Here is a 21,439-nt window from a genome sequence, read left to right as displayed (position 1 = left end):
CAGCAGCCTCTCCTTCCAGCCGCCGTTAACCTACTTAAGCCATTTATACATCTATCCATCCATCCATCCATCCATTCATCCATCATTCCAAAACTTTCTCTTGTACATACCGTCCTCCAGAGCGGCCTCCTTGCACCTGTAGCCAGGAGTCATCAACAGGTGGAGGCAGACTGGTGGAAATAGTGCTGGTGCTGATGTCTCCGATGATGCTCAGGGCCTCACGCAGGGCATGATACATACGCAGCATCTCATCCCTGTGCTGTGCCTGTTCTGCTGATTCCTCCATCAGTGTGTTCTGATCTCCACATGAATACAGGTTAGCAAGCAGCTCTGCATTTATAAAGTCCTTTGTCTGCAGAGAGAGAGAGAGAGAGAGAGTGAGAGAGAGAGAGAGAGAGAGAGAGAGAGAGAGAGAGAAAGAGAGAGAGAAAGAGATGCGTGTGCTCCACAACATGTTTGAGGCTTTTTTGCAGTTGGATTTCTGACACTGTTTAGATGAACAGAGATCTGTCCTAAGTAACTTTGTCTACGTGCTGCTGTGGAACACAGGCCTATATCCTGTTCTCGAACCTGAGAACATTTGTGGGCAACACTCTTGTGTGTTGTAGAAAAAAAAAGTGTGTCTTGTGTGTGTTTAAGAAAAAAAAAGAAAAAAAAAAAAACAGTATGTTATCTAGCCCTTGAAATATAATAGCAGCAGAAGTACGCTTAACTGTACTTCTTTCCATTCATAGATAGGGCCATTTTAATCAAGACCATTATCAGTCTAAACTACCTGATGATAAAATTGGAAGGAGGGTACTAAACTCACATTATTGATCATGAGGTGCATGATTGTCTTCGGCATGAGATCACGCACTGTCTTGTTGACAATGGCCATGTAGGAGTCCACCAGGTTACGGATGGTCTCCACCTGCCTCTCCAGCTGTGGGTCCATGGAGTGCATGAAACCATCTGAGCCGTTCTCCTCACTGGTGTCACTCTACCGAGAAGAGAGCATGAAGTGTCATCATAAAAGACTAAAAGATTAGAAAGTAGTTACAGAAACAGAGATGTTACAGAGACAGGGTGATGAAGAGCATTAGAACACACTGATATGTACATGGCAGAGGGAATGGTCGGGCCTCGCAGAATTTATGTGGTAGGACAGTCATTATTCATTATAAAAAGCCAAAGCTGAGATATTCAGTTCCTTCATTAAACAAAACTAGTTCTTTGAATTAGTATTTCCCTAATAGCACTGAACTCATTTTAATATTCAAAGCGAAGTTTCAGAGAAAAAAAAAAGATAAACAAGCTACATACCTTGTCTTTCTCCTATCATGGTCCCAAGATAGCAAGAGAGAGGAAGACAAAGAGTACAATGTACACACACACTTACAATGTTCAGACTGTGAGTGTAACTGTGATGAACAATGAATTGGCATGCATTTGGAAACAAATATATTAAAAAATAACTTTCATTGAATGGGCACTTTGTGTCATCAATGTAACCATTAACAATTTAACGATCCAATACTCAGTTTAATATAAATGGAACACTTTGGATATTAGTGTGTTTTGACAGACGTTTATGTGCCATGTCCATGACAGTTTAAACATACTACGGCTGCATGTATTGGGGTGCATTTGGACTGGCATGATCTTACCACAACACGTTCCGGGTAGACACCAGCCCGAAGGAACGAGGCCTTCCAGCCGTCCACATCCTCCTGACTTTCACACGCCAACTCAAGCTGACGATAGTCTTTATACACATTCCTGAAAGAGAAAGAGGAAGAGAAAGAGGAAGAGGAGGAGGAAGAGAAAGAAAAAGAAAATGAAAAAGAAAAAGAAAAAGAAAAAGAAAAAGAAAAAGAAAAAGAGAAAGAGGAAGAGATAGAGAAAGAGAAAGAGAAAGAGAAAGAGAAAGAGAAAGAGAGAGAGGAGAGAGAGTGAGAGGTGAGTGAATATATGTGTATGCATCTGAAGCACAACTTCATGAGATCTCTAATCAGGCGCTGACACATGACAGTGCTCTTCTCCTTTAAATCTGCACTTTTATGGGCCTGGTCAGTGAGGTGTATGTTTATGTATGTGTGTCACTGTGTCATGCCTTGACCCTCAGAATATTTCTATGGATATGTTGTGTGGTAGCTGACCTCTGCTCTGTGTTGAACAGGGCAAAGATGTGCTTGCTGGACATGAAGCCCTTCTCAACATCCCTCAGTTTCAGGTTATCCACTTGAAGCATGTATTTCTTCTCTTTCTCCTGCAGGGGGCGACAGAGAGAGAGCGAGAGAGAGAGAGAGAGAGAGAGAGAGAGAGAGAGAGAGAGAGAGAGAGCGAGAGAGAGAGAGAGAGAGAGAGAGAGAGAGAGAGAGCAAGAGAGAGAGAGAGAGAGAAAATTTGAGAGATATCTGATTACTGATTTCATTGATCTATACTGTCCACCTGAGTCTATGTTGACTGTTGTTGACAGCTTTAGGTGAGTTACTTTGTTCTCAAGGACAAGGTGATTCTGGTGAGTAAAGCCTTTGGAATTTTTAGTGAAGATGAAAGAACCAGACAGGAAGACAGATAAACAGTAAACTGAAGAAACAGACATGAGAGAAAAGACAGAGTATGAATGATCTAAAAGAGAGACAGAAACAAACCATATTTCTTATTTTGTCCAAATCCCACCAAACAAGGCTGGAACTGATTAAAACCAGCATGGCTAAAATAAAAAAGAACCAGGGCGGGCAAAACTGGAGTCTGCCGACTGGTTGGTGCACCGCAGCGGCCTGGCTATTCATCAGGAGCCTGGAGATCAGTGTCGTAGCCCTGGTATTCCCCCTCAAAACCTGAACCCTGCCAAATCCAAGAGAACCACCACACCCTGGCCAGCCGGACTTCACAAGCCGTCATTTCTATTCATCATAACAGCGCAACAACCTCCCACATTGAACAGAGACACAGGACGATGCACTTCTGTCCTCGCAGCATACAGCCTGTGTTAAAAAGAACATATGTTTGTGTTTTTGTATGTGTGTGTGCGTGAGTGTGTGTGTGTGTGTGAGCACTACAGGGTCATGCTAGAGGGCAAGATAAACTTGACTGACTGACCAAAATTCATTGGTATGCTAACACTAAATACTAAACACAGACAGTAACTGAATCTAAACTTGTCATATGAAATTACTGGCTACTCTGACTAGTCATGTCAGAGTGGCCAGTGAATTTAACAATGCCACTGACCTAGGATCAGTTAAATCATGATCAAATCTAACTGAAGCAACCTGATCTGGGATCAGCAACAAAGAGCAACTTTGTCTTTGACAGGCATCCTGTGCTTAGGGGCTTTCCAACCAATAAGTGTGTCCCCTCTGTCAGGTTGCCCAGCCAACTGGCGAAGTGGAGAAGAGACAAAACAAATTGTTGCCATGGCACCCAGAGGTGACATCATTTAAAGAGCCTCCATGTGTATAAATGTACACACACACACACACACACACACGCATACAGGGGAGGGGCCTTCCAGTGATTTTTCCTTTCCTCTGGCCAGAATGAGAGAAAAAGAGAAAGAGAGAGAGAGAGAGAGAGAGAGAGAGAGAGAGAGAGAGAGAGATTTTAGACATGGGTTGTCTAGGTGGTAAGATGTGACAGAGCAGAGTAAGGAAAAGAGGAAGCAGGGAATGACAGAGAAGCAGTGTCCATGACTAAGCCTGATACATACAGGGTGAGAACCAAGTAAGCAATGAGTAAATCAGGGGATTTTTATTTAATACACACGCTTAGAGGCTATCAGAAACAAACACTTTTTATAGTACAGACTTCTGATCTACCAAACAGTTTTTTCAAAACACAAACGAACTGCCTCGTACACACACAAATACACACACACAAGAATGTGACCTACACATGTACACGTTTACAAAATTATACATATACATACAGCCCTACAGATATCTATGTAAAAGCCTGCTCAACTCCCAGACAGACTGACAGACTCACACACAGTCCCAGATCCTCCCTCCTCCCACAGACACAGACACATCTTAGGCAGTGAACGCAAGTCATCAGAAAGTTAAAAACCAGACTGTGGTGTGTCAGGACCGACCTCTGACTACCACCCCCCCCCCCCCCCCAACAACCCCCGCCTTCATGTAGAGGGACAGACAAACACACACACACACGCACTCACACCAGCATGCATGCACACTGAATGATTCCCCATGTGTTCCTGTAAAGCACGCCAGTTTGGAAACTCAGACTCTTAAAAATCAAGCCCTTCAGTAGGAGCACTGACCTCTTATACTAATAGCTGACCCAAGAACAGCTCTGCTCTGATTCATAGCTGTTAAAATAAGTATTAGGAAACAGAGAAAACTGATCTTAACTCAATACAAAGAAAGCTGGACTTTCCCTACTGAAGTAACACAATGCAATTTAGATTTGCTATGGTATTAAGATGCAGTGGGTTGGTATGATCATTTGATTTAAAGACAAAAAAGACAGGACTTGAAATACTTCAAATTTCCATTGTTTTATTGTTTGGGTGACTAATACCAGTGTAATTATAAAGAGAGAGGAAGTTCATAAACACACTTCACATGTCTCACTCCACTGCTTGGGTAATCCAAACAAAGGGCTTCACAAAAACACTACTGAGAACACACATACACACACACACACACACACACACACACGCGTGCACACATTTTGCAAATTTTTCATGTGTTAATACAAAACATTCTATAATGTTGTTCCTCAGATGAAGTCATTGTCTATAGTATGAAGTTATCACAGTATTATCTGGATTGAAACTTTAAACCCAGTCTTTAAAGTTTAAAAAGATGACTGTACCTTTAAGAGCTGCCTGTGTGGTGTGTGTGTGTGTGTGCGTGTGTGTGTGTCTGTGCGTGTGTGTGCGTGTGTGTGTGTGTGTGTGTGTGTGCGTGCACGTGTGTGTGTGTGTGTGTGTGTGTGTGTGTGTCTCTAGCAGCAGATTGAAAAGTGCTGGTGACTTGGGTTTGCATCAAAGGCTGGAGAAACGCGAGCAGCATATGGAAGCAATAATACTGCTCCTAACCCCTCATTACCAGAAAGACTGTGCCTTGGGCGGAGGCCAATGGCAATTTTCAAAATGCACCGCTTTCCCCCAGCTCTGTCTTTCTTTAATTCATGTGAAGAAGAGGAAGAAAAAAGCGTTACATTCCCCTCAGACTTTCCTGAGAGGCAAGGGAACATTACTTTACAGCACATGAGCCAGCGCACTGTGGAAGAGGTCACTAAGTATGATAACCATTCCACAGTGTGTGTGTCAGCGTGTGTGTGTGTGTGTGTGTGTGTGTGTGTGTGTGTGTGTGTGTGTGTGAGGCACAAGACCCCATGGTTTTTGCTGAGCTCATCCTGCTCGGGTGATCTGAATGAAAGAGCCATCTTTGGTTAATAAAAGAACGAGAGAAAGAATAGAAAGAAAAAGAAGAAAAAACTAGTCATGAAATAAAAATGATCCATTTCAGCCACAGGAATGATACAGAATCAGTTCAGATTAGGTTGTCTCCAATTTATGGAAAGACACTGATGAAAACTCTTTTTGTAGAGCAAACCTCTAAAACTCTAACACTGCATTAAAGACATGTCAGTCCTTGGTTGTTTTCTGTGACTCACTAGCGACATGCCACCTCACACACTGATGACAAATGGGTTTTTTTTTTTTTTTTTTGGATTCCACAGGAACAATAAAAAGAACAAAGCGTTGAACACAGTCTGAGAGAGACAACAAAAAGGGTGCTCTCAATCTACAACTTTTCCCACAGTAAAAACAATCTCTAAGAACAGTTCTGTGTAACAAGTGTGTCTTTAACAAGAGGGTGATGATGTGTTAATAGCGGCGGAGGTTGGACATTAAGAAACATGCAAGCTGAGTCTTACAAAGTCAAAGTTAAGACCCTTTCGTGAGCTTAGGACTTTTAAAGCCCTATGTTTGAGCTTAAGACATACACATTTAAGAAGAATGTAATGAAGCAAAAGACTGAGGTGGGCCAGTTTAGCTGACTGAAAAGTTTGAACAGATCTTCTCTTAGACCTGTAATGTGACACAGTGTAGGCAATCACACTGACAAGATGTTCTGGCAGCCTGAGCACCACGCACTGTATGAATCCTTCACCATTCATTCAGTTTCATGGTCTGGTTTTCTCACACAATATAAAACCTGAACTGGAAAATCAATGGCAGCGGGAGAATATATACATGCAAAAAAAAAAAAAAGCTGCCATGATGTAAATAGCCACGTTAAATAATGGAGACACCAGAGTTTGTTTCCTTCCTCTTATCCTGTCTTCCCTCTCTAAATACCAATTCACTCCACACCTCTCCGCGCTCTTTTCTATGTACTTGGAAAGCTGTGGGTACAGCATGAGAAGGTGAAACTATGTTAAAAGGAAAACAGAATGTCAATTGTTTATCTCATCAGTGGTAATCCAGAATAAATAAAAAATCCAGACGCCATCTCTCTCCCCCTTTGTCTGCTTCTCTCTTCTCTTCCCTGCTCCCCTACTGGATATATTCCCAAGCTCTCAGGAACTTAAAATAAGAGCATTACAGTATTATTCTGGGTTATTATAACAAATTATAATTTGTCCCTATTGGTTTTTGTTGAACACTTAACAAAAACATCAGTTTTTCATGAGGTTTCAAAATGCAACTCTAGAATAACTCAACACTTATAATATACACTGGGTCCCATTCCAAGACGCTAAAACTATGTAATTTTAGCCGGATAACAGTTTTGTGAATGTTGGTGTAAAAATGATGTCTGGGATGGAGCTGTGTGTAAGGCAGTGTTCTTTCATCTACCTATACTCCCTCCGCCACCACCACCGACAACAACAACAGCCACACGTCTGGTTTTCCAATCAGATTTGAATCCTTCAAGCCAGTTTGAGAAAAGTTTGAGTATTTTCAGGACAGTATAAAGGGAGATGTCCCAATGTGTGTGCCGGATAGCTCAAACAAAACTGTAAAAGACTGCAAAAACTGTTTTTAATCTTGGTCACATCCAAGCCTCTATAGAGTTCAAGGCTTCTAGAGACAACCAAGGAGAAATCCAAAGTTTATTTGATGTTATTTAGGGAGAATTCTAATCATGTTCACCCCAGAGAGATTACACACCAAATCTGTGATTTCTGTTAATGACATTAAACTTAAAATTGCCCCCGCCCCCCCCCTCTATCAGCACCTCTTTTACATACTCCCTCTCTCTTTGTCTTGGCTTGACTGTGCACCTTCAGGGCTGCTGAACCAGCTCCCAGTGGAGGCTTGTTTTGATTTCTCACTCAGGTCCGGGAGTGAAAAAATAAAGCTAAAGCAAATATGGTCACCACCCAGCTCCTGGACAGAGCCTGGCTACCTCCCTTCCTCTCTCTCTCTCTCTCTCTCTCTCTCTCTCTGTCATTTTCTCTCTCTCTCTCTCTTTGTCTAGCATCATCAATGCTGCTTTGCAATTGACCTGAGTTGGGTACGGATTTCAGTGACATACTGAGGAATCATGACAAGGAATAAAAATACGGAGAGGGAGTGGGGAATGAATTGGAAAGCTGGGCTCAGAGAAGCAACGGGAGACAGACAGTGAAAAGACAGGATAAGATGCTGGGAGCACAGCATAGAAAGTGACGGACAAGGACCAGAGGAAGCTGTAAAGAAAACAAATAAAACATGGATAATGTTGACTCAAGGCTCAGGAGAAGCATGCATAAAACTCTTCCATCAATAAAACTTCTCCATGAACCTGAAACTATTGTCACCTGTGGTTTCCTGACAGAGCACTGTCGTGATGTAGACATTTGGCCTGGATATCACCCTCCAAAATGTTTCTCCCCCATGCCTCTTGACTGCCTCCTTTACAAAAACCTGGTCCAGATTTCGACCCCGTAACTCGACCTAGCTGTTCCCCTGTCTACTGAGGGAGTGATGGAGCTTTTGGTGGGGTTGGGATGGGGGGGGGGGGGGGGGGGGGGGCTATATGGCTGTAGGGAGGGCTTCTCGGCCCAGCATAAAGACCTCTTTATTCAACGCATTCAGGGAGAGGAAATCGGCCTCAGCAGAAAAAACAGAGCAGTGCAAGGCGAGCAACCACAGGGCTGCACATCTGGAGTTATTACTACCCTGCTTTCCTGCCAAGAAACTCCAACATTCCTCCAAACGACTAGAAACACATGGAGCCTCTAGAGTCATCCACTCTGACTCCCACACATGCACACTGGCTGACAGACACTCCCACCTCCACACAAAAACATGCTAATTCTCTCTCCCAAAGACTGTACCAACCAATCGTGCCACTTGCCCTACACCCTTTTTTTAAAATCCTCAACCCCTAACGAGCCTCCCCCCCAAAATTACACAACTCATGCAGCAAATGAATACACTTAACTTCCTGTTGACCTTTGACCCTCCACTTCCTGTTGCCTCCTGAAAAAAAAAAAAAAAAAAGCAAGGAAGAAAAAAGACAGAGACCCAGACAAGGGGGATGAAGGGAGGGAGAGAGCAGGGTAGCAAAAAGACTTGCTCCTCCTCTTCTTCCTTGGCTCCCTCTCTCCTTCCCTCTCTTACATAGAGGGAAAGTTAGTTAACAGCACTCTGCCACGTCAAGGCTGCAAATCCCTGCTTTGCCACCCATTGGAGATGAGAAACGCTCCATTCCCTGTCGTCTCCTTTACTAGGCTGAACTGACACAAACAATCGGAGACATCTGGAAAATCACCCTATCTGTTTTGTTGGACTTCAATGGCCACGACTGAAATGGCTGCGTGAAAGTTGGGGACTAAAAGTTAGTGGGGGGGTCAAGGAGGACAAGACGTAAAAAATCCCTCCTCCTAAAATGCCAACCTCTGTGGCCCTGCTGTTGTGTTCCCCTCCCCAATTCCACCCATCCATGTTGCAGTCATTCACCAGCACATTCTCTTCTTCAGGCACGCATCTTGGGAGAGGGAGAGTGAGTACGCACAAGACGCGTGAGACGAACCATCTGGGGAGATTAAGCGAGAACCTTCAAATCGTTAAAGGTATGGTCTTTGTCCTCCTTTCTCCTCTGCTGTAAAAATGGTGTTTCTGTTAAGCCATCATATTTTTTCAGAGATGGGCTGAGATTGGATGAGCGGAAAAGGATGCGTAGAACAGTCGACTGTGCTTTCCTGCACCATAGCCATAGCCAGAAAAACCACAACTCCAAGGAGCAGCCTAGCCCGGGTTAATCCACAGTCTCTAACAGTTATCATTTTTCACTATGTATGTCTTGTTTATCTATCTTTACTTTTAAAAGAGACCTTGAAGCTTCTCTACTGGGGGGTCAGTGAGGGCATCAGGGTCTTTGAGTCCAGGACCATGAGTTTGTGCATCTGTTACTGTGTGATCATACGTATCAAATTAAATGCTTACTGACTTTTATTCAGTTTCACCTTCATGATCTCCAAGTGTCCATTAGCTACAGATAATGTGTAATACATTGTTGCATTTGGATAATATTCAACAAGGATATTGCACAAAAATGAACTGTTCATTGTCATTCTATTCAACTTTCCAGGTAAAATATCAAAGGTCTCTGGGATTTCTGAGTGAAATGTGAGACTTTTTGGAATGTTCTCCTCTCCAGAGGAGACAGGAAGTACTGCTGCCACTCAGGACCCACCGCTTCTCCCTCATTGCAGTTTTTTTCTTTCTTTCCTTCAGGTCTGAGTTCCACGTTCAACCATTCCCAGGAGTCAGTCACTCTGATTCTGAAAACCAGCTTGATATATAGGGTAATGAGTAAAAGAGTTTTAATTCACTTTGAGATGATGGCCAAGAAAAAAGGGTGAGAACTAATAGCTCTGTGCATGTTTGCATGTGTGTTCAATTTGGATCCTTCTCCTTACATGTGCTGCAGCCCGCCCCGCCTGCCCAGTGTTCAGACTACCTGTTCAGGAAGTAGTGGTTGTACAGTAGTCTGCACATTGGTTAGGCTGAGTGGGGAAGCTCAAGAGAATCCACTGGTCAACACAACAATGCATGGATCCAATTTTTATGGCATCTTGTGGCATCATGACTTCATACAGATGATTTTGAAGTAACGTGGATGTATTTAGTAAGAACCTGAGAACTCTTTCTGTCTGTAGGGAATAGCCTGTGAATTTCTGAAACTGTATGAATAGCAAAGTCTGTGACGAATCACTGTAGAAATATGGTACATTACTTTTAAAGCAATATAATCACCTGTTTTCAGTCCTAGAAACTTGGTTGGTTTTATACCAGAAATAGTCCAACGATTTCCTCCGACATCTGCTAAATAAAGGAAACTGGGAATTTAACCAGTTTGAAACTGATATAGACAACACAATTTATAACTAATGATAACTGAGGATTGTATTATACTTCTAGTTCAATAAACTTTGAATACAAACGTGTAAGTCTAACTGTGTATATCTTTTCCCCTCTGGTATATCTGTTGCAAAACTGACATGCCAAGGCAACACCCTTCTAAGGGTCTAAAATAAGTAAAAATCAGGCAACCTCATAGCTGACCTAGAGTATGTTTAACTAAAGCTCTAAATAAAGTGCCCAAACCCAACCCAAACCAAGAGCCTTTGCGTGTGTGACCTCAAAAATGCCAACAAGACAGTGAAATACACATACACATACACATACGCACACGTACATACACACGCACACATACACACACACAGAAAAACACAGACAGACAGACAGACACACACACACACACACACACACACAAAGAAACACAGTCACATTTTTCAAAACCAGAACACTTACATGTCTCAACACATAACAAGCTACAGAAAAGACTGTTTGGTCATATAAACAAAAAATCTATGTCTAAAATATATATTCATCAGAAAAATGGAAATCGTCTTTATAACTTTTTTTAAATAGGCTGTTATAAAGTGAGAAAATTGTACAGTAGTGTAAAAAAGCACTCTCAATGAGTCAGAAATGAGGAGCTGAAGGCTAACTTCTTATATGCTAACTAGACCTCTGACACTGAAAAAAAAGAAATGAACCAAAGAGGAATATGTTTCCGCTTAGGAGTGTGTTGAGGATATCAGTAGGTTTTTACAAAGAGTCTTCACTGGTGTTTCAATAAAAACATTTACACTCACAGATACCAATATACAGATATTCTGACACGTAGTGGTGCACACATTATGGGTAGTATACACATAAAATTGTACAAGGATACTGAAATGCAGAAATGTTCTGTCTTTGCCATAAAGCCACTGGAAAGCCAGATCATGCACTGTGTCTCTGAGCTGTAAATAACTCACTGGCAAAGGAGGAGGTGCTTAAACAAGGCAGGAGTATGTGTATTTCATCAGTGAGGATAAGAAAGATGACCTGTATGTGAGCAAGACAGCATGCTGGACAATGACACGCATTTTTATGTGTCTGTGAAGCACCCTGTTCTGTTCTGTTCTGCTCTGCTCTGCTCTGCTCTGTTCTGTTCTGTTCTGTTCTCTGTGTGTTATGGGAGATAAAGTTAGAGGCAGAAGGACTGTATCTGACTGTATGTGTGTGTTTATGTGTATGCGTGTGTTTATGTTTATGCGTATATTTGTCTGTGACATTATGGATGTGGAGCCACTAACTTCTGTCCCTGAATGAAAGCATTGTAATACAGCTGTCATCTGCTATGGATGGTCACATATGAGTTTGTGTAAAAACAGAAAAACAAATCCATGCGGAAAGTGTGTGTGTGTGTGTGTGTGTGCGTTTCAGTGTGTGAGTGTGTAAAGAGAGAGAGAAAGGCAGAGAGTGACTGAAAAAGAGCAAGACTGAGAAACAGAGACTCCTTTTCCGTGACCTGTTGTCTGTCACCTGCTATGCTAATAATGGGGTTAGAATAACTCACACTGACACAGATAATAGCTCACAGTGAAAAACATTGGTATAATAAACAAATGTGGGTGACACATCTCACTTTTGTGATATGCAAAAAGAATTTGATAAAGAAGCAGAATGCTTTACACTACAATTCAAAAGATACCCTGACATTTGACTCAATAACACAAAACAAGATTTGACAAAAAGCAAAGAGATATGAATTACTGAGTAAACCCTAAAAATCACTTTCAGTTAACTATAATTTAATGTATAACCACTGTTCCTGTAACATTAAATCTAGATCAAACAAACACTGGTGTATCTTGATTTTTGACACTTCTAAATTCAATCTTCTCTAAATTCAAGATATAGAGATCAAAGAAGTCAGCATATATGCTGGGGAATTTGGTTATAGTTAGAGAGAAAAGAAAAAAATTTAACACATAGCATCTTTCCACAAAGGAAGTGTGAAAGCATCACCATAGGCAACAATTTCACATGTCACCTCAGCTCCATTTACAATTAAATCATGCATTAACTGTGCACTAAGGGTGTTCATTACATTGTAAAGTGCCCACAGATTTAGTAGGTAAGATACCCTGCCCTCTAAAAATCTGACATCACAAACCCCAAATCCAAAACAGGTGATATTACCTTTCCTGAGATTAGATATTTCCTTGATGAGAACCATTCCATTAAGGGTCTATTATGTATGAGGACTAAAGAACTTTTATTGGTCCATTAAGAAGGGAAAGCTGATACGATCTTACTCCAAAGAGAAACTTCCTCAATCGAAAAATCTTAATTCTGTGTTACTACGGGGCCTCAACAAAGAGTTAGATTTGTCCCTCTCTCTTTTTTTATCCGTGAACGGGAAGCCACCTTTATTGCTTTCGACCAATATTGAAATTATTCAATATACTGCCACATTCAATTGCAGTTATGTCTTTAATGTATGTTTTATCTAACTGCCGTGGATACTGACATAAACTTACCTATGAGGTGTGCATTCTTGTCACGCCCCCCACCCACGGCTGCACCTGCAACTGCACTGGTTCCCTCCATCTCTCCAGAATTCAAATCGCCTGTTCTGATCACCTGTTTGTTACTGTTTCTGCCAGATGCAACAAACAGACTGGAACTTTCCTGCGTCTTCTATGAAATCTAGCAGTTAGCTTTACTGAGCCTTCCATGTTATTCCTGTCATTTGTTGCCTGTGTACAGTTTGCCGACTGTGTGCCCGTTTTGTTAGTCTACAAGTCTAGTGTGTTTTTTGTACTCATTGTGTGACTTTTCCCATGTAAGCTCCTCATACACTCGTGTTCATTTGCACCCGTCTCTCTGGAGCCCTTTGTGTGATAGTTCTTGTTTTATAATTTTACTGTGACAAGAAATGCACCCATACAGAAATATTTTTGTCATCGATTATGAAGTAACTAATGATTTTGTCACTAAAAATCTACGTAACAACTCTAATTATTCATGATAAATATGGACGATTATAAGCTGCGTAAGAATGGATGATTTTCAGCTCTCTGCTGAAATTTGTAACTCTAAGACTGCACTCTGAGGAAAGAATGTACCAAAAAATTGTGCACTACATAGCACATAAATCTATCACACCAATACCCTTGAGTGTGAGCCATTTTCTCTGTCATTTCTCTGCTATTTGTCAGGTTTTTACACCAAGAATTAAATTAGGTGACAGAAATTAGGTCATTAGTAGAGTAGAGTTAGAGGAATACTGTGTATCGGACTGCACAGGAGTTTTAATGGATAAAACTCCTTTAAAACTACTGATAAGAACCGGCTGAATTCAGCAAACTACCACAAGTGATAGTCTTTATCTAATAATGTAAAATGACTCTCGTAATGGGCCTGCTGCCTGTTAACGGACTAACAGAAAAAAAATGTGTGTCGGTGTATTTGACCTGTTTTGAGTTCCCTGGTTTCACCTAACACTCCGTATTCTGTTGTATGTGAGTGTGTGTGTGTGTGTTGTTGGTAGGACAATACTAGTGAGTAGGTGCTGTATGCATATATGTGTAAATACGTGAGTGTATTTCAGTGCCAACATATGTCCATACTCACAAGTGAACGCATATGAAAAACTGCGGGTGTATGATTAATGGGGCACAGGCTTGAAGGAACCGTCAAAGTTGGAATTGGGAGGCTTGTGTTGGCTATGTGTTTCGGACTTCTCCTCATTCATGTCACTGTGCTTGGCTTTGTAAGACTTTGGGGAATGCTCTTTTTTGCTTGATTCAAAGACCCCGCATGTCTGGTAATAGAAACCAGATCTTGAAACCCACACCAACCCACACACACTCATATGCTTTCACACATGTACATTTACACTCCCAACACTCACCCCTCAATGTCTCCACCCCCTTTGCCAAACCTTGCCAAGCAAAAGGTTATTATTAGTGCCTGACAGGGGGAGAAATTTTGGGAAGGAACACTGATGTATGTGTCACTGATTCAAAGCAATTATCGCAGACAACTCGAACTTGTACAAAAGTCAACGTGTGACCCTCTTTAATACAATACATGTAAATTTATGAGGCGATAACTTAACACAAACCAGTGTAAGGTAAAATTAAAGAAACGTTACCGAAAAACATGATTCTTGGAAGCCTTTTACCATGTGAGGCATAAAATTACATAATCCAGATACATAACAAGCCAAATTAGAAGCAGAACCTCTAAATCCTGTGTGATAGAGCTTTTTATATTAATACTGACTGCACACCTGAGGGGTGGGGGGGGGGGGGGGGTTATAGGTCTAGTGTGTTGTTTAAACAAAGAGTAATGAATAGACAAAATCCTCTCAGCTTGTGTTTTAACCTCATCCAGCACCCTAATGCCACTGGAAAAAAAAGAAGCTATGCGTGCCATGTAAGTGTGTGTAGCTCGACTGAATGTGAGTGTATACTGTATGCTTAAAAAATAAACCTTTGAGACAAAGTTGAGTCAAGAAAAAAAAAAAAAGCGGCCTTTTTCAGTTCTCGTTAGCTGGACAACTTTGGGCCTTTTTTCCTTCAGAGCTGAGCTGTGTTAGTTTTGGGTCCCCCTGCACTGGGAAACTGCCATCCCAAACCAATATTAAAATAAATACATGTGGAAGAGAAGGAGAAAGGGACAGGGGGTTAAACTGAAACAGAGAGAGAAGTAGAGAAATAAAGAGTGATTGAAGGAGCAACAGAGAAAAGGAGGGGGGGGGTCCTGCTTTATATGTGTGTTAGTTATTTAAGACATGACTAGAAAGGGGATGGAGACATGGAGGGAAGGGGGGAGGGACTTTTGTTCACTGTGAGATGAAAGGGAACCACAGCATCCCCCACTCTTGCTGGCCCACATGGTCCTTGTTAGGGCAATCCTAACCAGCTAGAGTTAGCCCTGGCCTCGGTGCAACCCCCTACACAGTACACACGCACACTCACACAGAATCACAAACAGTCACACTCGCGTACGTCCACACATGGTCTTCCACGTATATATCCACACCCGGCCATATTCGCCCTCATCGTACTGAGTCACACTCAGAAACACGCTACTTCCCCGGCTACTCACCGCCTGAACAGATAGATGCTTACAAGCATACAGGCTTAGAAGCGCACGGACACGCAAGTTAGCACAGCAATCCACAGCCCCCTCCCGCTCTTTTTGAAAAGAAATGGCTTTATGAAAAGCAGCCGTGGTTGCGAGGGGAACAGGCCGGGCTGTTCTGACAAGGCCAGGCTCTGGTATGCACGTGTGGGTGCCAGCTTTGGTGTACCTGACACATTGGGGTACCACATGCTAACTTCAGATCAGCCAGTGTCCCCGTCCAGACCTATTACTTGGATTTGCATACGGTCTGTATGTGTACGCCGCTTAATTTGGACAACTAATCAGCTTAATTTATGAGCTGCTGAGTGTGTCCGTATTCCTAGATTTGCATTGTGTATTTGCATGTGTGTATTTGTAATCTCACTCCCTCTCTGTGTACGTCTATGCATGACTATGTATGTGCAGGTTTGTGCGTGGAGGGATTTTAAGCACTTTCTCAGTGCTTAGTTTGTCAGTTACTGATTGCAGAAAATTTTCTCATTTTCCAGCCTGCATTTTAAATTACATATTTATGATTAATGACATATTTTTTTTTTAGGAAAATCCATTACTGAACAGGGCCAAGAAGTGAGCAGTGGAAAATCCAGCTAAATGAATATATTTTCTCAGTGTTACCCTCCATGAAAAAAATCTGAGACAAAACAAACTAGATAATGTTAATGTTTTTTCTTATGATATGACAGGATTTGTTTATATTCATGCCTGACAACTCTTCAGAGAGCCAGTGATTAACATTGGGTCTTACAGTGAAGGCTAAAGCCAGAGATGGTTGACGTCTTGCATTTTCATGAAACTGGATCTGCCATTTTGTAAGTAGTGTTCGTTATTTGTTTTATCTTTAAACCAGGAAAAAGAAACCCAAATGGAAAGGGATATCAATGCAGACTAAAAAATATTTTCTTTTCGAGTACAACCAACTGGCATCAGATGCGTTCGGGTCACTGTGAAAACTGAGTAGCTGTCGGAAGAATTTTAGTACAACTTTTACGGGCTACAATAGTCGGCCAGAACAGTTATCAAATAATTTTCTGGAGGGCAGCCTGTCTATTCTGCAGTATATTTAATCTGTTCCTGAGACCTGACCAACTGAAATAAAAAAATACACTGTAAAAAAACATACAGGACGCAAATACATGCTAAATACACTGCATTTCTGCAAATCCACCATATTCTACACAAATTCTCAGTACGTTGTTACAAAATATACTTATTCATATATGTAAAATATTTTAAAAATTGTTTTTCATGTGGGATCAAGCGACAACTGACAATTACTGCGAATCTAACCTTTGCCATACCCATGAATTTTTAAGTGCCACGATTCAAACAATGTCTAGTCTAATTATTCCCTCCCACAGAATATCACCAGGCCCCACAGGCTTCATTGACCAGGGAAAACTTACAGCTCTGGAAAATATTTGAACAAGTGAAGGGGAAAATACAGCATAGTCAGCAGAAAAGTCAAAGTGGAATGACTTAAAATGTCCAACTGAGATCACTTCATTATGGAAAATGGATATAAATAGTCCAAAAGAGAAGACCTCCCATTAAAATAATAGCAGTACATTAACAGTGTGCATAGCCTGTGCTGGCAGGCAGTATTTGAGAGACATGTTCAGTGACATTTTGCGTCTGTTGTTAATCAATATTTGATGTATGTCCTTCAACGAGATGGACATGTAAAACAAGTCTGAATCAATTTGATCATGTAAAACAAGTCCGAATAAAACGCAGCCAAGATCACAGAGCAAGTGTCTATTTACTCTGCAGTTTGCAAATTAAACTTGTTGGGTGTTATGAATGACTCAAATTTGTCTGAATATTGAATTTTTTTTTTTTTTGAGATTTGCTTTAATGACTTTGAAGGATTACCAATGGAAAATTGACAAGTCTCATTCAGAATTGCAGTTAACCATCTGCACATTGCTGTAGGTTAAACTTGGTGTCACTGTAATTCCTCCAGTGTTTCATTCCTGACAGATGTTAAGTCACCATTGTGTCATGTTTCTACATTTAGATTATGCTATGACAGGCCAAGAGGTGTTGGGAAACACCTGTAAACAGTGGGCTAGCTTGTCAGCCCAAGCCTAAAAAGAAGTCCATGGACTAGAAAGAGAAAACTTTGGACTGCACGAACAGAAAGAACACTCCAATGACATCATTATTTCCTCTGAATGATTAGTGATTGGCACTCAAACTATTTATTTTGAATTGGTGTTTTAGTAAAGGTCAGATAAATGCTCCCATTCACTGGCTCTCCTTTAAGTTGTTTCTTTGGCTCTTTCTTCCTACAACACCCTTGGTCAGATTTGTCAAATAAAAAACAACAGGACTTCAATGACACTAAGGCTGTGTTGGTGTATTACATAATTATAAAATGTCAACACAATCAATGCTTTTTTTTCATTGTTTCATACATTTGCGAGAGTTATACAAACAGCAAAATAACTGTGGAAATGGACATTCAGTTTGTTAGGTTGGGCTGTGCTGTCACATCCTGCATAAGATGATACAGGGACAGGTCTTTGAGAGACGTGACAATAACAGTGAACAAGTGAAGTGGCAAACAGTACTCACCTCATCATCCTTGTACCAGGACAGTGACTCAGCAGTCAAGACAAACCAGTACTCCTTAGCTCCACCCTTCATGATGCCAATATTGTTAATGGTCAGCCAGCCCTTCCTGATCACCTGGAATATTGGACAAAAAAACACAAGAGGATCAGAAACTAACACACACACAAACACATTCATTTTATGGCTTTTCTTACAGTTCATCCATAGCACCATGTCTGTGCTATGAGTCTGTTTTTCTGTGTGTTTGTGTGTGTGTGTGTGTGTGTGTGTGTGTGTGTGCGTGTGTGTGTGTGTGTGTGTGTGTCTGCATGCGTGTGTGCAGGATGCAGGAGTTATGACTGACTCTTGCCTAAAGTGAAGAAAAACCTATTTGTTAAGAAGTGAGAATGACCAGTTTCCTGAAGTCCCTCTCTCTTCCTCTCTCTCTTTCTCTTGCACATGTATAAAGTGCAGACAAATAGACATTCTTATAGCCAGTCCCGCACATGCTTCATCACGCTTGACGGAGAACTAATTGAAAGCTTTTGTCAACAGTTTCACCTTTTTCATTGTTGTGTCTGCATCTAGGTGAGTGTGTCAATGTTATACCACATCCAACATTGTCTGAGATAGTGCTGGTTGCTGTGTTTGTATAGGCTCGGAGAGAGAGTAAAGCAGCAATGACCAGAGACCTCTGGTTGCCTGCTCATCAACATAAGAGGGGGAACCAAGGCGCAAACCCATACACAACTTCTACTCACCATTATTTCATCCTGTTGAAGAGTTGCCGAGACAAAGGTGATGACCAAATAAAAAGGGAGAGAGAAAAGGACAGAGGAGGGAAAAATAGATGTTATTACTGGAAATGATGTAGAGCAAAGAAATAAATGAGTCTCTACATTCCACCAACATATTTTTAGAAGTGAATACATGAAAATGGACATTAATCAGCAGGAACAGACTGGTGAAAATGACAAATAAGACTAGAAGAGCAGGAGAGTGTCATGGCTCTCTGCTTAAGAAAGGCACAGTTTCTAAAATGTCCTGAGCTACAAAAACAATGAAATTTAAAACTAAAAAAATATACATCAGCCATACACATATAATAGTATATACAAAAATATACAATGTAAGTATCTAGTACTGCCTGTAGTAGTGCTAATGGAGGTAGAATTATAAAAGAGCCAACCCAGACAACAATTTTAGGCTCTGAGAAACTTCCCTGAAGGAGAACAACTGATGAAACAAAAAAAAATTGTCAAGTTCTCAGTTTATGATACCACCAGCATAATGGGCTATGAACACTATGCACACAAACATTTTATCTGATCTCATGATGAAACATTTCAGAGTATTTCTGTTTTCCAGAAACTTTCTTTTTACATTACTGCTAAGGCGTTTGAGTTTTTCTGAACAGTGCACTCGAGCCCTGCTCATTAAGACTGTAGGAAAAGAAGTTTCTCAAAATCAGTTATCAGGAATGGAGGATAAAATAAACAGTGCAAACTCACAATGGCACAAAATAGATTCTACACAGGGCTGTGCAAAGACATTTTATGCGCCTGAGTAAACTGAGGGACATAAATATCAACAGAGCTAGGCTATGTGGAAGAGAGTCATAATACTCGAGTTGTTAAGGTGGCTGTACAATGAAAATGCAATCATTACCTGATTTCCAGCTGCCTTCTTCTTACTGATTTGGCTGCTTCTTTGCTGAGCACTGGAGAGAAAACAAGAATTAGAAAACAAAGCAAAAATATGCCATAGGTTGTATCTTAATTCAGCCACAGCTGCACAAAGAAAAGTTTGGGTTTTTTTTTTTGGTTTTTTTTTTTTAAGAATGGTTATCATCTTCTATCATCTATGGCTGGTTATCATTTTTACTAAAAGAGCATTACATCTTTTTTTTTTTTTTAAATTAACTTCTGTGTTACTTTAAACCCTTCAATTTCAAAGGACATCACCATCAAAAGGAAAATTAACAAGCTATACTGAAAAGAAAAGTGAACTTACTTTGCGAATCCAATGAAATCTTCATGATTGGTGTTCACATAGGCTAGTTCAATGTCAATGAGCAGCATAACCTTGAGGGGGAAAAATCACTCACTCATCTTTCTGGAGTTATCCTTTCTATTATTTTTTTATATTTGTAAAACACTGTTCTTTGAAGATACAGACTCGTGAACAGCAACACACAGTGTGGCCTGAATTGAACTCAACGTCTAACCTGATCCTTTGTACGACTCTCCCGGTCACGGATGTGCTGGGTGACAATCCTTTCCATCTCTTCTCTCAGCATGGGGTACTGAGCTAGCTGTAGGCACAGGGGCATATGGGTGAGAGCCAAAGCCAAAACAGGAGGTCTATCACAACACCGATGCAGTTTGTCACTAATGAACACATGCCCACAGACACACATAGACAGTGTATAGCCGTGACACTGCCAAACACTGGCCCGGAAAAAGGCCATTTCACAGACCTTACACTGGTTCCCTTCAGAGAACATTAATAAATATCAAAATTTTACTAATGGAAGTGATGCAAAGCCTGTTGCTATAACATAGAAATCAACAGGTCTTATCTTCTACCAAAACCACAGGGAAATTTTATTCTCTTCTTTGGACACACAGTACTCATATTTCAATAAATAAATTACAGTATTCCATCAAAATGTCAAACACACTTAGAGAACTGTACTCGGGAGAAAAGATTCACTGCCTTCGTGGACATAGGTTCAAGTTAAAATGCATTGTCATGGTTACTGAAGGCTGCATGACCCCACTATCTTGCCTGTTATAAAGCCAGTTTGATTTGTCACTTTATGGAGCCAAATTAACAGTCTAAAAAGTGTTCTGCACATTTTGGATGCCTCCACATTCTGGAACAAAACAAAATGTGTACATTTTTAATCCTGTGCTGTCCTGCAATAGGAACAAATTCAAAGCTTTAATTACTTTTGCTATGCTCAACCACTCAAAAGATACAGAGTAAAATTTGGTCACTGTGCAGTAAGAAATATGCTGATAGCGTTCAGCCACAGGAAACCAGCCTGACTTTGACATATGCATTGCAACTTCCAATCAGTAGATCATGACTTCAGAAAAATGTATCACGCTCAAGCACTCATACACACATACTCAAGGGAAATCTACTCAGTACCATAACAGCACAATGCGGTGGCCACTTTGGCTTGCTTTTTCTTGAACAAATGCAAGGATGCTAGGATGACCATCACACTATTAATACAGTGGATGGTCAATGAAGAAAAGCAAAGGAAAACTGACTGTTTGTAGGCTGCAGGCACACATAAAGAAACTCATGCACTGAAGTGAGGACTATCAAAGAAGCAACAGAGGGAGAGTAAAAGGAGGAGAGAAAGAATAAGGATTAGAGGAAATCAAAGTGACCTCATGTGGATTTTCAGCAACAGAA

General features: G+C 41.0%; 1 protein-coding gene across 4 annotated transcripts in view; it reads right to left on the bottom strand.

Moving 5' to 3' along the window:
* The window catches only part of dnm1a (dynamin 1a), a 51,238-nt gene that overhangs the window by 5,742 nt on the left and 24,057 nt on the right, over positions 1–21,439 (bottom strand). For 3 of the 4 annotated variants that reach the window (XM_030767302.1, XM_030767303.1, XM_030767304.1), the window contains exons 11-20: positions 20,235–20,321; positions 20,021–20,091; positions 19,676–19,727; positions 18,769–18,780; positions 18,029–18,142; positions 2,142–2,251; positions 1,650–1,761; positions 1,306–1,317; positions 812–982; positions 111–352 (exon numbers count right to left, since the gene is read on the bottom strand). In XM_030767302.1, coding sequence (XP_030623162.1) covers positions 111–352; positions 812–982; positions 1,306–1,317; positions 1,650–1,761; positions 2,142–2,251; positions 18,029–18,142; positions 18,769–18,780; positions 19,676–19,727; positions 20,021–20,091; positions 20,235–20,321 — 983 coding nt within the window. The remainder of the gene's footprint in view (positions 1–110; positions 353–811; positions 983–1,305; positions 1,318–1,649; positions 1,762–2,141; positions 2,252–18,028; positions 18,143–18,768; positions 18,781–19,675; positions 19,728–20,020; positions 20,092–20,234; positions 20,322–21,439) is intronic. The other variant, XM_030767305.1, reaches the window with a different exon arrangement.

Source organism: Chanos chanos, chromosome 3, assembly GCF_902362185.1.
Source record: "Chanos chanos chromosome 3, fChaCha1.1, whole genome shotgun sequence".
NCBI lineage: Eukaryota > Metazoa > Chordata > Actinopteri > Gonorynchiformes > Chanidae > Chanos > Chanos chanos.
Note: the sequence above shows the minus strand (reverse complement) of the source record. Positions and strands in the feature narration are given on the sequence as shown.